The 16,300-nt window shown below is 24.7% G+C and overlaps 1 protein-coding gene across 5 annotated transcripts in view; it reads left to right on the top strand.

Annotated features, from left to right (window-relative positions):
• Positions 1-1,911: 1,911 nt before the first annotated feature.
• Positions 1,912-16,300, top strand: part of LOC105843324 (minichromosome maintenance domain-containing protein 2) — a 36,716-nt gene continuing 22,327 nt past the window's right edge. For all 5 annotated transcript variants that reach the window (XR_010637674.1, XR_010637676.1, XR_010637675.1 and 2 more), the window contains exons 1-8: positions 1,912-2,606; positions 5,470-5,590; positions 7,036-7,096; positions 11,443-11,501; positions 12,193-12,296; positions 13,439-13,546; positions 13,834-13,923; positions 14,038-14,105. Coding sequence is in view for 2 of the 5 variants with exons in the window: in XM_065793713.1 (XP_065649785.1) it covers positions 1,924-2,606; positions 5,470-5,590; positions 7,036-7,096; positions 11,443-11,501; positions 12,193-12,296; positions 13,439-13,546; positions 13,834-13,923; positions 14,038-14,105 (1,294 nt within the window). In the remaining 3 variants the exon portion in view is untranslated. The remainder of the gene's footprint in view (positions 2,607-5,469; positions 5,591-7,035; positions 7,097-11,442; positions 11,502-12,192; positions 12,297-13,438; positions 13,547-13,833; positions 13,924-14,037; positions 14,106-16,300) is intronic.

Raw genomic sequence — 16,300 nt, 5'->3', positions numbered from 1 at the left:
AGTAAATTGTATCGCTAGAGTATTAAGGTTACTTCTCTCCAGTAATTTGCCTTATAACTTCATAATAGGATCTCAATTTTAATTTGTTAATTTATTTGTTAATGTACCAATAGTGTACCTCAAGTCTCTGTATTAGGACCATTTCTTTTCCTTGTTCTTTTCATGATCTTATAATAAATTTTTAATCATATTTTTGATTTTTTGATTATCACCATAAAGTAGATTCAATATTGGAATTAAAATAAGATACAAATTTATCTTTTTTTATACTTATACTTTTTATATTTTATTATCTCAAAAACTTTGCATTAATAAAGTGTAAATCAAATGGGATGTTAAGTTTATAATATTCATTTTCTCTTAATAATATATACTGAGAAATTTTTTAGATCCTATTTCAGGTATTCAAGTCAGGTTTTACTATTATTATTATTATTATTATTATTATTATTATTATTATTATTATTATTATTATTATTATTATTATTATTGTTAATATTATTGTAATAATATTAATAATATTAATTTAATAAAATAATAAAATTTACAATAATTATTATTTTAATTTTTTTTTTTTAAATTGTAATTACTATAATTATAATAACAATAATAGTAATAATATTAAAAAAATTGTTGTTACTATTATTAATAGTAAAATAGTTGTCCATATTGTTATATGTTTACATTAAATTAGTACTTTTACTATTTGTAAAAATCCTTTAAAAAAAAACTTAAAACAAATTTAATTGAAGTTTAACATTTAACCATAATATTCAACTTACTCAATTGAACTTGTATAAATTTTGTTCATTATTAAAAGTTGGTTAAAAAATGTAATATTAGATTCAGACAAAATATTTAAACATATAATTTTGTAAAAATAAATATCCAAAACATCTAATGCCATCCCAAATCAATCTTTTTTTATTTTTAAATTAAAAGTATGAAAAATATTTTAGGTTTGCTCAAATTTTTAACAATGTCATATTAAGTCATAAGTTATTTCACTAATGCACAGTAGGACTGTCAAAGTAGTGAAAGTATTGCAATAAAAACTTGTTAGTAAGAACATGTAGTTATTCACAAAACAAAATAAATTTCATAAAGTTGTTAAATATAAGTTTATAAGTTAACAATAACAAATGATAATATGCTATAACAAATTTTTTATAGCTTATTATCATTTAACTTTCATTAAAAAATTTAAGTCTAGAACCAGTTTAGATTTAAATTTTTACTGAAAGTTGACTTAAAATTTCAAGTGTTTTTTTTAATAAAGTTTCTTAAGCTTAATTAATATGCAATAATGTGCTGTTGCTATTTATTTCAGGTGTCCTTAACAACCAAATAAACAATTTGATAAAGCTACTAGATTGCTTTTATAAAAATACTCAATCTTGTAATTATACGAAAAGTTTTTTAAAGTTTTTATTTTGCTCATGCTAATAATGATTTTGTCTTAATGCGTGATAATGATTACTATGTCAAATAAAAAGGAGAATTAAAATCTGCAAATATTAATATAAGTTATAAGTATTTTAAAAATTAAGTTATTACATCTGTGGGTTTAAAAATAATTTAGTTATAACTTGTATAAGTTATAACTTGTATAAGTGCTCTTTACAACAGAAAAATCACAGAAGCTAAAAAAAATCTACAATTATAATATAAACTGTAAATTTTGTGATTGCAAGTTTTTCAGTTATAAAAGTAAGAGTTTATAATCTTGTTAATTTGAATAAATAATATCACACTAATGACAGAAATATGAAATTATATGGAGTAAAAATTGTTGGTTATCATAGAATAATTAAATGATTAATTAGTAACTAAATTATTTTTACAAATATAAACGAGGATTGTACAACTATACTAAATTATATCTTTTATTTTGATTTTTGCTATAGATCAAATTATTTTAGAATGTCAGATTTTAGTCCCAATTTCAATTTTTTTGGCGAAGAGTTTTTGGAAAATAGAAACAGTAATATTCAATTTGGCCCAGTTGAGCTTGATAATACAAATAAAAAACTTCATAAGTTTGGGGTGGTTTCTCGCAAACTTTTTGAAGATCAACCTCATCAAAATCCATCAAACAAGCTGAATAATGTATTTCAAGTTAAAAAACGCAAAATACAGGAAGAGATGCAAGATGAAGCATCAGTTCCAGATACATTATTTCCAGATCTTCCAATAGAAAGTTTTAGTCAACTATGTAAAGCTGCTTTGAAAAAGCCAAGTTTTAACTCAGTAATAGTTCCAGTTATGTCAAAAAAAAAAATTTCAACAAAAGCATTTTGTGGTAATGTAAATAAAACATACAAAAGTTCATATACAGGTGTTCCTAAGGAAAATACGACAAGCAAAAGCTTAAATGTGGTTTATCCTGATATAAATACAAGACATAAAGGCTCATATACAGTTAGTCCTGATATAATTAAGAAATGCAAAGGCTCAAATGCTGTTGTACCTGAGATAAATAAGACATGCAAAATCCCGTGTACAGTTGTTCCTTATGCAAATGAGACATACAAAAGCTCATATAAAGTTCCGGATATAAAGATTGAGGAAAGTTCACCATTTAAAACCCCATTAAAGTTAAAAAGGTATATTTATTTTTTTGTAATATATGTTTATATATATATATATATATATATATATATATATATATATATATATATATATATATATATATATATATATATATATATATATATATATATATATAAACATATATTGTTAAATAAATTTACATTGTTATATGTTAAAAATGCCTTTCAAAAGTAAGAACTTTCTAAAAAAGTTTTTTTGTTTGCTTGAATATGAGACATTTTAATAAACCTTTTACAGCTTTTTTTATTAACTTGGTTAAGACGTTATTTACTGCTTGTCTAAGCTCATTACTTTAGCTTTGTAGCGTAAGTTTACAGACAAAGTTAATTTTTGTTAAATTGTTTTGTTCAAGTTTAGACTTGTTGTGTTGATGAACACAATTTTTTGTTGTTTATAATTAATTTCTACATAAAAAATTAAAAATAACCAAAGCCTTGCTTTATATAGCCAAACACAATGTTATAGTAATAGCTTTTGTTCGACATTATTTTTGTACAATTTTATTTTTTTACACCAAAACTAATATGCTTTCAGAAATTTTTATAGCCATATTGTATGATATTTTATGTTGTATGAAAATTTTATATGAATACTGCTCAATATAAATTTCATTATCATGTTAGTTTCACTACCCTATAATATACTGTTCAAGAAAATAAACCGTACAACTGTATTTGAAACTCAATGCTTCAATAGACTTGAATTAGAATGGGTTACTTCCAAGAAATTTCGATCTATAGCCATATTTTATTATTATTCTTGGAAGTCAACTTAGATGTCTAACTATAGGAATTTATCTATATGTATATATATATATATATATATATATATATATACATATATATATATATATATATATATATATATATATATATATATATATATATCAACCCTCGGAATTAGGAAAATTGAGGTCGGCAATAATTTGCCGACCTCAATCTTTAAGAGGTCGGCATCAGGTCGGCAAAAATTATTTGACACAAAGGTCTAACCGTAAAACATAGAAACGAGGTCAGCAATTTTTTGCCCACCTCAAACACTTTCAGGTCGGCATTGCCGAATGCCGACCCTAATTCCGAGGGTTGATATATATATATATATATATATATATATATATATATATATATATATATATATATATATATATATATATATATATATATACATACATATATATATGAAATATTGTTAAAATCATTAAATTTAATTGAAGAAACTAATTAAACTTTATTGTTTTTTAAAAAACAACAAAAAATGTTTTTTGATTTTTTAATAAAAATAAAAAGATTCTGAATGTTTTTATTTTTTGTTTTTATGTTTATTTTTACATACATTGACTGACAAATAGGTGGAACTTACAAGGAGTGCTACTATGTCAACTGACAAATAGGTAGAGCACACAAGGAGTGCTGTTACATTAATTGACATATAGATAGAACATGCAAGGAGTGCTACTACATCATCTGACAAATATGTAGAAAAAATATGTAGAGCAACTGACAAATATGTAGAGCATGGAAGGAGTGCTGCTACATCAACTGACAAATATGTAGAATATGCGAGGAATGCTGCCACATCAATTGACAAATATTTAGAACATGTGAAGAGTGCTGCTACATTAACTGAGGGTTTTGGTTTTGGCAGGAAATTTATCTATTATAAAAAAAACAAAATTTAGATCATACAACTTTTTCCAATCATCTAAATTGATATATATATATATATATATATATATATATATATATATATATATATGTATATATATATATATATATATATATATATATATATATATATATATATATATATATATATCTATATATATATATATCTATATATATAGATCTATAGTTTGTTGTCTTTGGGAAGAGCGGAAGGAAAAAAGTGATTCTTACGCCAACACATACATCACTTTTAATTACTTTTGACTTTTGTCCAATATTTGCGTGTTGTCAGAAAGTAAAAACCATTGATTTAATTACAAATTAATCATTTTTAAAAAAAACCGCAAAAACGCAAATTTAATTGACCAGAATGTTTTTAAAAATATTCTGAATGTTTTTAATATTATAAACAATGTTTTTATTTTCATTTTTTTTTTACTGTAAATCATGCATGGAGTGTTGCTACATTGACTATCTTATAGCCTGAGTCGCAACAAAGTGCTGCTACATTGACTGAGGGTTTGGTTGGGGCAGGCAGTCTATCAAGTAACAAAAAAAAAAATTCTGGTCTTGCATTTTAATGTTTACTTTTTGTCAACAAAACTTTCTGACAACCAGTTAGGAGTTTTATATATATATATATATATATATATATATATATATATATATATATATATATATATATATATATATATATATATACATATACATATATATATATACATTTTTATTAATTAATACATATATATATATATATATATATATATATATATATATATATATATATATATATATATATATATGTATATATATATATATATATATATATATATATATATATATATATATATATATATATATATATATATATATATATATATATATATATATATATATATATATAATAATTAATAAAAATGTCAATAAATACATTTTGAATATACTTGATAAAATATAATTTGAATTGATTTTTTACACTTGATTTTTTTGCATGAATTGTTTGTTTGCATAAATATTTCTCCTTGTATGAATTGATATATTGTCTCAATTTAAATGTTTTTTAAAATTATGTTTATTTTCTTATGTTTCTTTAAAATGCTGGAAAATTCTTAGTATAGATCTTATTTATATATTTATTTTATTATTTTGATATTTTTATTAAGAATTTTCAGAAGATTTTGCTATTTTGTAGCTATGATGTTAAAGATGAGAAAGAAAACTATTTACAAGAACTATTATTAGCTTGGTGCAGTCAAAATAAAATATATGATGAACTTGATCAACAGTTACTTAAACAAAATATTGAAAACAAGGTTTTTTCTTTTTTTTTTTAATTATTTTAATTTCTAATATTTTTATTTTTCTTTTACTTAATTACAAATGTTGATGAAATAATTTGTAAGTTTTTTATTTATTATATTATTTCACTTGTAATTTGTATACTTTAGAATTAAATAGAATTAATAAAATACTTTTACTATTAACCTGGGTCAATCAATGCAGGACCAAATAATAATAATATAAATTAACTTAATGTAGCAACTTAATCAACTTAAATAATATAATAATATATAAATTAACTATATAAATTATAATTTTAACCATATAGCATAAAAATTAACTCTTTAAAATAAAAGTTCTTAGCTCAGAGGTGACATGATCGTTACAAAATCTAACCATCTTTACAATATATATGACCTAAAATAAGAAAAAGACAGCATATCCATGAGTTTTGAAATTATTGTTTTTATTTTGGTGGAGCTAAGTTGTAATAACCCAAACCATGTTTTATAAGCTGCTAGTTGAATCAGGTTAAATAATGAGTAGGCGAGAGTGGCGCACCATGATATATATCGCACCATGAAACATTGCAATTGTGGAGACATCTTAAGAGTTGTGACAACCACTTTCATATGGTGAAACAGTTACAACTAGAGCTATGTTTTGAAAAAAAAAATTATATAATTTGATATCATTAAGCCTGCGAGGGGTTTTGTGTTTTTTTGATGACAATGTAATTTTATAGATTTTAAAGTTACTAAGTTTTAAAGTATGTTGTTCAATTTGTCTATTGATAAATAACATTATTTTGTAAACTACAATCCATAAGCTCTTTACTTTATTAAACAAAACTATTGTAAAAACAAGTTGATGCTAAAAATTAGCAGTAAAGTGATTGTTTTTTATTAGCAAGTATGGGGTAGCTTAATTTTGTCATAGACTTGATAACTTGGTTGTCATAAACAATTCTAAAAATCACTGTAGTATTAAAGTTAATCTCGAAGGCCTACACTCTTTTTCATTTTGAGTAACTTTAGAGGTACCACAAGGTTCTATCTTTGCTCCTGTATTGTTTCTTATCTATAATAATGATCTTCATGAAAATTTTACATCTAAAGTGGCTCTATTTGGTTACAACTCGACTTTATACTCTCATCTTGACAAAAAGTCTCCACTTTTTGATTGCCTAGAACAATGAATTCTCTAAAAAATGTTATGCAAAAAAAAATAAAAATTGCATTTTGTGAGCAAAAAAAAGTCAGAAATCTGAAACTCTAACTTTTTTATTTGATGTAGTTTGCACAAGAATTTTTAATTTTTCTAATCGATATCTAAAAGTAAAGAAAAAAACAAATGGGGTTTATATTTATGATAAAATTATAGTTTTATCTTTATATATTGTTAAATTTAATGGATATATTTTTTGTATATTTAACATTGTTTTTTTGGCATTATATGTTTTGAGCTTTTGTTTCAGAAGCAACCTGTATTTTGCTTCACTATAACACTTGATGTACAGAATTTGATCGATGATAGTGGTAATTTCATTTTTAAACTTTTATATTCACACATACTATGAATGATTTTTGATAATATGATATATATTCAAACTTTAATAATTATATAATCATATATATATATATCAGGCTTTGTTAAGCGCGTAACGCATTTTTAAGTAACTCAACTCAGCAAATATATTTTGCATTGTTAGAAGTTATATTGCGTCACTAGCGTCTTTTCAAGTACCGCATTGTAATTAAAGTTATTTTATTAACGCGTTAAAAATCAAACATAATACAAACAGTTTGTTTTTTTCTCACTATAACAAAAGTTACAAAAAAAATCTAAGCTCTTATTTAAAAAAACATTTTTATTATTTTTTTCAAATATGAACTAAATTTTATTTTGAAAAAAAATATTTTTTTCGTGAAACGTAAAATAATGTTTGTTTATTTTCTTATGATTTTACAGTTGGTTTTTGGTTATTTTATTAACTGTTTAATAAATTTTTTCTTATTTAATTTGTGAACTCTTTTTAATAATGTTTTTAAACGATAAAGAGTTTTTTTTTTGTTATTTATCAGTTACCGATAACATATTTGTGATCATAATATATTTTCATAAATTAAACGAACGTCTTTAAAACTTTGTTATTGAATTAACAATAAACAAAATATTTTACTATTATGACTAAAAATAATTTTTATATTTAAAAGGAATTCTTCTGAATAAACGTTACGTTACGTCACGTTAACGACAATCAAAAGATAATTTAAATATTCTAAAGGATATAAGTTTTTGCGTAGCGCAAAACTGCTGAACGCGTAGGCAAATCGCCTTTTCGCAAGCAAAATGCGAGCTGCGTAACGCTTCTTAACAAGGCCTGTTATATATATATATATATATATATATATATATATATATATATATATATATATATATATATATATATATATAAAACATCAAACAATACGAATTCTCTTAATACAAATAATAATTTATTTTGAGAAATTTTCACTGGGTTATGGACACCAGCATCAGCTCGTAAAATATTACAATATTTTTTGAATGTTAAAAAAAAAACAGTTTAATAAATTTTTTAACTGGCGTCAGCAGTTGAATGGCTTCTTTTTTCTTTACGTAAGAATATAAAAAACGGAGTCCAAAATTTAGTTTTGACAAATTGCCCATTATCAAGATTTATTCTGCTATTCAATGGGAAACATTGATGCCTCTGTATTTCGAGTGCTTTGCGTACTTTACGGTCGAATTTTTTTATTTCAACTTTAAGAGTTTTCTCCCAATTTATTTTTTCAGAGCAAAACTTGCTATGTGTGACAATTGCTGATTGATAATGTTTGCCATCATTTAAACTTTTTTGGTGTTGTTGAGTTTTTGTTCTAATTTGTAACTAAATATGTTCCAGGTTGGCTATTTTGGGGCAATCTAAATTTGTTTTTACATGTTAGTAATGTTCATAAATTAGGATTTGATTCAAAAACTACTCTATATCCGACTTTTCTAAATGTTTTCCTTAACTTTGGTGATAGTGAAGGTATCCATGGTAATGATACTGGTGGGAGAGCATTGTTTTTAGATTGAATTCTATTGTTCTTTACGGAGCGTTTTTTCCTAATTTGATTTGCAATACTTTTTAGTTGGTTTTTGGTGTACCCATTTTCAATAGAAACTTGAATAAGAAAGTTTATCTTGTTTTTTAAATGTGTAACACTGCATATGGAGTATGCCCTGTGAACATAACCTTTGAATATTGCGCATAAAATTTTGGGGTAATGATTCGAGTGCGGTTTTATTTGAATATTTGTAATGGCTTCTTTTCTGAAGACTTTAAACTCATACTTACCTTTGCTGTTATTTATTATTGTTATATCTAGGAAATTCAGAGTTTTGTTATGGCTTTCTGTCTCAATTGTAATATATATAAAGTAAATATAAATGGTGATATAAGACTTGATTGATGTCAGTATCAAATGTAAACTTGTTTTATATTTTATATATTTTAGGTCATAGTATCGTTATCACTAATACCCAGTACATTATCACACAGGGAGTGGTATAAGGTTTTTTTGTTGGTGGTGGGTATAAGTGTAACTATGAATACACTATATCATATGTAAAAAATTATTAACAGTTTAAATGTTTAATTAGAGCCAAAAAACATCTTAACATAAAAGTAAACACATTTTTTTAATGTAATTTTTTTTCCTGTGCATTCTATTGCATAAAATAAAAGGGCATTTTTATTTTCAATTTATTGTATGTTTTTTTTTTTTAACTTTTTTTTTAAAGCAACCACTATTAGAGTTGGAAGTTACTGGAAAGGAAAAGATGAAGATTGTAGAGCAAGATAATGATTGAAAGACAGCTTGAGAGATTGCAATTTATATGAATCAGGAAAACAAGATGAAGGAAGCGAATTCCAAAGAACTGATGTTCAAGGAAAAAAACTAGAAGAAGTTTTTTACTAGAAGAGTTTTTGGAGCATTTAGGAACAGTCACAGGAAAAGGATGAAGCTTAATTGAATGATGAGTAACACAAGAATGAATTTTAGTAAATGACACAAGAGACACTAGCTTTTTAGAGCAGTGCCCAATATAGTATTTGTAGAAAAGAGAAAGAAAAGCAACATTACGACGATGTGATAATGTTTGGAGGTTGGCTGCAAGAGCAGATCCAACTATGTTTACAATGCATTTTTGCACCTTTTCTAAAAGAGAAAGGGCATCATTAGAAGACCTACCCCAGGTATGGCAACAGTATTCTATACAAGGCCGGATTTGAGATTTATAGAGATAGAGAATAGAATCTGGAGTAAGAAAGTGTCAAGCTCGATAAAGAGATGCACAAATCTCATAAAAAGTTAGATAATTTCAAAATAAATGTTCCATTGGTATTTTTACGCATATAGTTTGTTATTTTAAATCCTTAAAACTGTAAAAATGACTAGTAAAAATAAACCAATTGTTGACCTGGCTATTAATGGCACCACACCTAAAGACATTTCCAAGATGCTAAACAAACCTCTAAGTATTGTCTACACTGTTATTAAATATTTTCTAATGATTGGTTGTGTTAAGAGGAAGCTTAGCAGATTTTAAAGTTTAAAGAGGTCAGTTCAAACTCTTTAATTGATCAAAGCTGTCAAGAACCAAATTTATCTGACTCCAGTTAGCTCAATAAGAAAAATGGTTAAATAGCTTTCAGTGAGTAAACTCACCATCAGAATTGTGGTCAGAAAGGATCTTAAGGCAAAGTCAAAAGTAGGGTTTCTGAAAAACAGCTGTTTTATTGTCTCAAAATTTTTAAAAACAGCCGTAAACAGCTGAAATTTTTTTATCTATGAGTACTCACAGGTGCTTAATACATGGGAGGGGGATGTTTATTAATTTTCAGAAATTTTTCTGAAAATTAATAAACATCCCCCTCCCATGTATTAAGCCACCAACTGAATCTGCTCTAAATTCTAATAAAATTTCTTGAATTGCCGTATCTGTCTTTATCAATCGCTCAAGCATTATTGGTATTTTGTTCCAGTGAGTTTTTGCATCAGAATGAAGTTTTATTTCTTTCCTGTGTAGAGTCTTAACTTTTGATTGAAAAACTTGATTTTAAAAACTTGACAGTGTGATGTATTTTATCAACTTGCTTGAGTTCTTAAGTAAATCATTGTAGTCAATATCATCTTCACGCTCATCATTTATAACTCCAAAAATAGTGTCTTGTCAAAAGAAACATTTTCATTATTATGAAAATGATTCTATTCTGATTATTAACAAAATATCTTTGTCCTTTTAAAGTAGTAACCTCATCGACAGCCATGCTAAACTTTACTTACTTCTTTTAATTTTATGGTGTCAATCTTTTTTTTACAACTTTATACAATTAAGATTTTTAGTAATATCATTAATACTTTTTATTAAACTATCATGATAAATTTTAAACTTTTTTAATTTTAAATTTCTTTTTTAAGTCTCTTGAATTACTAAAAAATAAAAAAAAAATAAAAGAAATCTGATCCTTTATTTAAAAAAAAAAAGTTTATTTAAAAGATTATTTATAAGTTAAGTTACTTATGGGGTTTTTTTTATGTTGTAAGACAAATTACAAATATCTTAATCATAAGGAGACACCAGTTTCCATATATTTTATTCAAAAAAAGAAAATAGTTTTAGAAGTTGATTTCATTTAAAAAATATACATTTGTAAAACAAATAAACAAAAATGCTTTGCTTTTAAATAGTTATTTAAATTATTAGTATTATGTTTGATTTTGAGTAAAAGTTAATGATTATTTTTTTTATATATAAAATAGTAATATTTATTCAATTCTTTATTCTTTTTTTATTTTATTGTAATTTTTAGTACTGCTAGGCAACCTTGTTATTAATTCGCCTGTGTTGTTCTGCAAATTGTTGAAAAGAGTATGTTTGTTTTTTTGTTTTATCAGATTTAAAAATTGTTTAACTTTATGAGAGAAAAAAATACTAATAATTTGATCATAGTTCAATTCAAGTTACATTTTGAAAGTGTCATTATGTTGTTTCCAAAAAAAAAATTTGCTATTGATTATTTTTTGGTATTTGTGAGTGAGGTGGTAGGATTGCGGTTGAGGTAATAGGAAGATACACATGTAACACAATGTGTGTAAGCTATTTTGTTGAAATTTATTTTTGTAATTTTTAAATGTTTTATCAAGTATTTCCTGTGTTTTTTGATGCTTTTACAACAGATGGATATTATTAGACACTATTGGTTTTTAATCTTCGCATTTAGTTCACATTTGATAAACTTAGTTTTGAAACCTGTTCATACTTTGCAAAAAAAACGTCAAGTTTTATTCCCAGGTCACTGTTTCATGGCTGCCCATGGTTGATTTAATGTTTCTTTGAATATATTTCTATAAATATTTTGTTTAAAATAATTATAAAAAATTAATTTCAAATATTTATAAAAAATTTCATTTAGTTAATATTTATATATAAGATTTTTAAGAGACTGTTTTTACACTGTGATTTCCCCTTAAATTGTTTGCCAATATTTTATGAATGGTGTTTAGTGTTTTTGTATTAAAAGTTTATAAAATCGGTTAATGGTTAGTTTTTTTTTTATTAGGTTTGTTTTAGTTTGCTTTATGCAGAAAGTTTGTTATTAAAGTTGCAGTCTATTCATCAGCTTATAATAACTCCAACTTTTATAAATATTCCAGCCGCTGATGAGTATGGTTATTTACATTATTATTTTCTTTATTTATAGTTTATAGTTTTAGTTTAAGTGTTGTTAGAAATATATTGTGTTTTAACTTAGCTTAGTCATAATTTGAAGACATAAGAAAAAGTAGAAATATAGAATAATAAACCTTAAATTTGGTACAAAAGTTTTAAAAATACTTATCATTAAATTGCAATCCATCAATTATATACATTCTGAAATAATATTTTCACACCACAAATAATATTCTAAAAAATACAGAACTCCATATATATAACTAATAATTTTATTAATAATAATAATAATAATAATAATAATAATAATAATACTTAAAATAAAAAAAATAATAGCAATAACAATAAGAAGTAGAAGAAAAATTACTTAATCATTAAAAGTTTGAGAGAAAAAAAGAAATTGTATTTATATCAAGAGTGACACCAAACTAACGATAATATTAAATACTTTTGGTGGAGGAAAGAAGAAGACTATTTAAAGTATGATATTTAAAGTGTGATATTTATACCATACAAGCCTGTTTCTCAAGTAAATATTTCTTTAGTTTAAAAAATGTTTTTTAAATAGTTTTGTTTTGAAAATATTTCAAAAAAATTACCTTTCAAAATAAAATTAACCCTACTTTAACACTTAAGTAAGCATGTTTCTGGTAACACCATTTCACTATAATCATTGCAACAAGGTAATCAATGTTTTAATTATTAAACCGTTAAATTTCTATTTTCTTAATTTCACACACAAAAAAGTTATGATAATGGTTGATGATGATGATGATGATGATGATGATGATGATTATGATGATGATGATGATGATGATGATGATGATGATGATGATGATGATGATGATGATGATGATGATGATGATGATGATGATGATGATGATGGTGATTATGATGATGATGATAATGATGATGATGATGATGATGATGATGATGATGATGATGATGATGATGATGATGATGATGATGATGATGATGATGATGATGATGATGATGATGATGGTGATGATGATGATGATGATGACAATGATGATGATGATCATGATCATGATGATCCTACCTGCACTTGCTGTTAAATATGCTAAAGTCCTGCTTCAATTATCAACTTTTATATATTTGTATTTTTTTATGTATAGACATGAAATAATGCGCTCCAGTGATTTTCAAAATCACAAATTAACTTCTGGCAGGCTCTTCAGATTAAGAACTTTAGTTATTGGTATATCATCTTCAGTTTCTTACACGTAAGTCTTGAAAGAATAGTTTATTGATTTTTTATAATTTTTGGAATGAATCTTAAAAAAAATGTTTGTTTTGATTTTTGCGTGCTCACCTTCAAGTAGAGTATGACAAATATTTAAATATTATATAAATATTTAAAACTTTCTAAAAGTTTTAAATATTTATATAAACAAAGTTTTTTACATAATTTTTAATTTTTTTTTAAATATTGTATTTAAAAAATTACAATTACTTCTTTACATTTATTTATAATTACTATTCATAATTAATAGTTTATAAATACTTTCAGTTTGTCAACAAAATATAAGTGCTCCAATTGCTCTTGTTCAGACTTTGTTTTAACAGCAAGTTTGGATAGTGTTGAATCAGACTTGATTAGGTACGAATATATGCTTTCTTGGATTTTTTTAATGTTTTTTTTTTTAATTTTTTTGTATATGTATTGTAAAGTAAAGTTTATTTTTATTTTTTTTATTTTATTTTTTTTGTATAGAAGTGATCTTTGTTGTCAAATTTGTGGTTTATTAATGGAAGAAGATTTCTCACAGCGAATATCATCTGGTATTTTTAAATATGAAAAAATTATTTAAAAAAATTGTTTACAAATTTTTAATTTGTTAAAATTTAAAACAAGGACTAAAACAAATCTTAATTAGGGTTTGCAAAAACCTGGAAAATTTTTATTCCTAGGATTCAAGATTGTATAATTAATTTCTGGACTTTCCCAGGAAATCCTGGCATTATTTTATGCTTTAAAACTAAAAGAAAAGTCATAATTTAATTAATTATATTGCAGCAAAATGAATAAAACTTGTACATAAAGTTATTTATTTTGTCTTTAAAAGAAAATTCTAGCAGAAAGTTCAAATTCTACCAGAAAGCTCAAACTATCTAAACTATTATCACTAATGCAATTTCTTATTTTGTTTCAAAAGAGTCAGTGGAAAATACCCTTTCTGACTCTACACTTGTTGGTTTAATCGTTATTAAAAAAATCATAAACTTTTTGAAGACTATTGCTTCGAGTGATCAATCACCCCGAGTACAACTACTTTCACATAATGACGCTTTTTTTGAAAATATAAAAGTAAGAGTTTTGTTTAATCTTGACATAGAAATTCTGGGTGTTGCTAGAAAACCTTTTTCTTGGGCTTCATTCAGTTGTTTCACTTATAGGCTTGGGCTTCATTCAGTTGTTTCATTTATTCAGTTGCTCACTAATAGTTTTTGGCATTTCATTATCTACGCTTTTCTGTATTTCATCATCTTCTTCACTTCAACGATGTCCAAAGAATTTGTTGGGTGATTTAAATTTGTTACATTTAATCTATTACATTTACAATTACATTTAATCTATTTAGAAGCTTCAACATTTTTTTATGTTTAAAGTTTGAAGATGTTTCAAAAACTTCACCTATGAGCATAAAGTTGTTTTCTCCATTATGTAGATTGTGCAATAGACTATTTAATTCAGCCCTTCGCTCTTTGATTCTGCAGGCTGAAGCATTTAAAAATTGACAACTTACTGTAGTATTGTAGTATATTATATAACTGTAGTATTCAGTTCTTTTAATTTAGTTAGCATAAACTCTAATGCTATGTCAGTAGTTATAAGGTTTGCATCACGTTCACAAAGCGCTTTCACTGCTACTTTTACTGGAATAAGCACGTTTACTAGTTCAGAAACAATTTCATACTCATTATCTGACATTTTTATAGAATCATTAATACTGATATCAACAAGCGTCTTTTTTATGCAATTTTTTGACTTATAAAACCTTTCAAGCATTGATATTAAGCTGCTTCCTCTTGTTTTACAATCTTTGATCAAATAAAGGTTTTTTCCAAAGTCATTTTTTATATATTTTGGAAGACAGTCATCATTTTTAGTTAGTGATCTTTTAAAAATTATCACAAATTTTCTAACTTTATTATTCACAGGACCAATCTCTTTGTTTGTAATTATTACATCTTCATTTTATTTGATTATGCACTATAAAGCAACTCTTATCACTATCATTATCGCTATCTGATTCACAGCTTTCATTAAATTCAGATTGATTTTCCATATTTTCAAAGTGATAATCAACTTCCTTGACTAAATGTCTCTGCGTACAATTTGATACTGACATATTATATAAAACAGAAATAATAGCCCGTTGAATACTGTGAACAAAGCATAGCTGTTGATTAATCTGTAGTAGTTTTCTAATTTTTTTTATTACACTGGCTCCGTCTATCATTATGCACACAATACTATTTTTTCTTTAAGTAAAATTACATATTTTTCAGTTGGCACTGTCCCTACAATCCTTACTAAACTTAAATTCCAAAAATTGTCTCTATTGTGCAAATTGATATTCATATAACAGTTATTTTGAATCGACATTCACTCATCAAAAGAAATTGGAAACTTTGTTCCACTCTTAATTTTTTGTCTTAATTCATTTTTTATAACATTCTTTATATTATTAGAGAAATATAATACCATTTTTTTAACAGTGTTTAAAGATTTAGGTATGTTGACAAATCACCTCATAGCCAGCCCAGCATGTATATCAATAGAAGTGCATATTACGTTTAAAGAAATCCCATCTTTAGCTGTTAATCTTGCAAGCACCTCAGATAAGCTGCCTTCTTTATTCATATTTGATAAAAAATATGAACTAATTTTACTTTTTTTACTCTGTTTTCCAATGTTGGAGAACGTGCCAGTTCTTTTAATTTTTTTTTAATGTAACTGAAGTAGATGCGAA

This window comes from Hydra vulgaris, chromosome 03, assembly GCF_038396675.1.
Source record: "Hydra vulgaris chromosome 03, alternate assembly HydraT2T_AEP".
NCBI classification, from domain to species: Eukaryota; Metazoa; Cnidaria; class Hydrozoa; order Anthoathecata; family Hydridae; genus Hydra; species Hydra vulgaris.
Note: the sequence above shows the minus strand (reverse complement) of the source record. Positions and strands in the feature narration are given on the sequence as shown.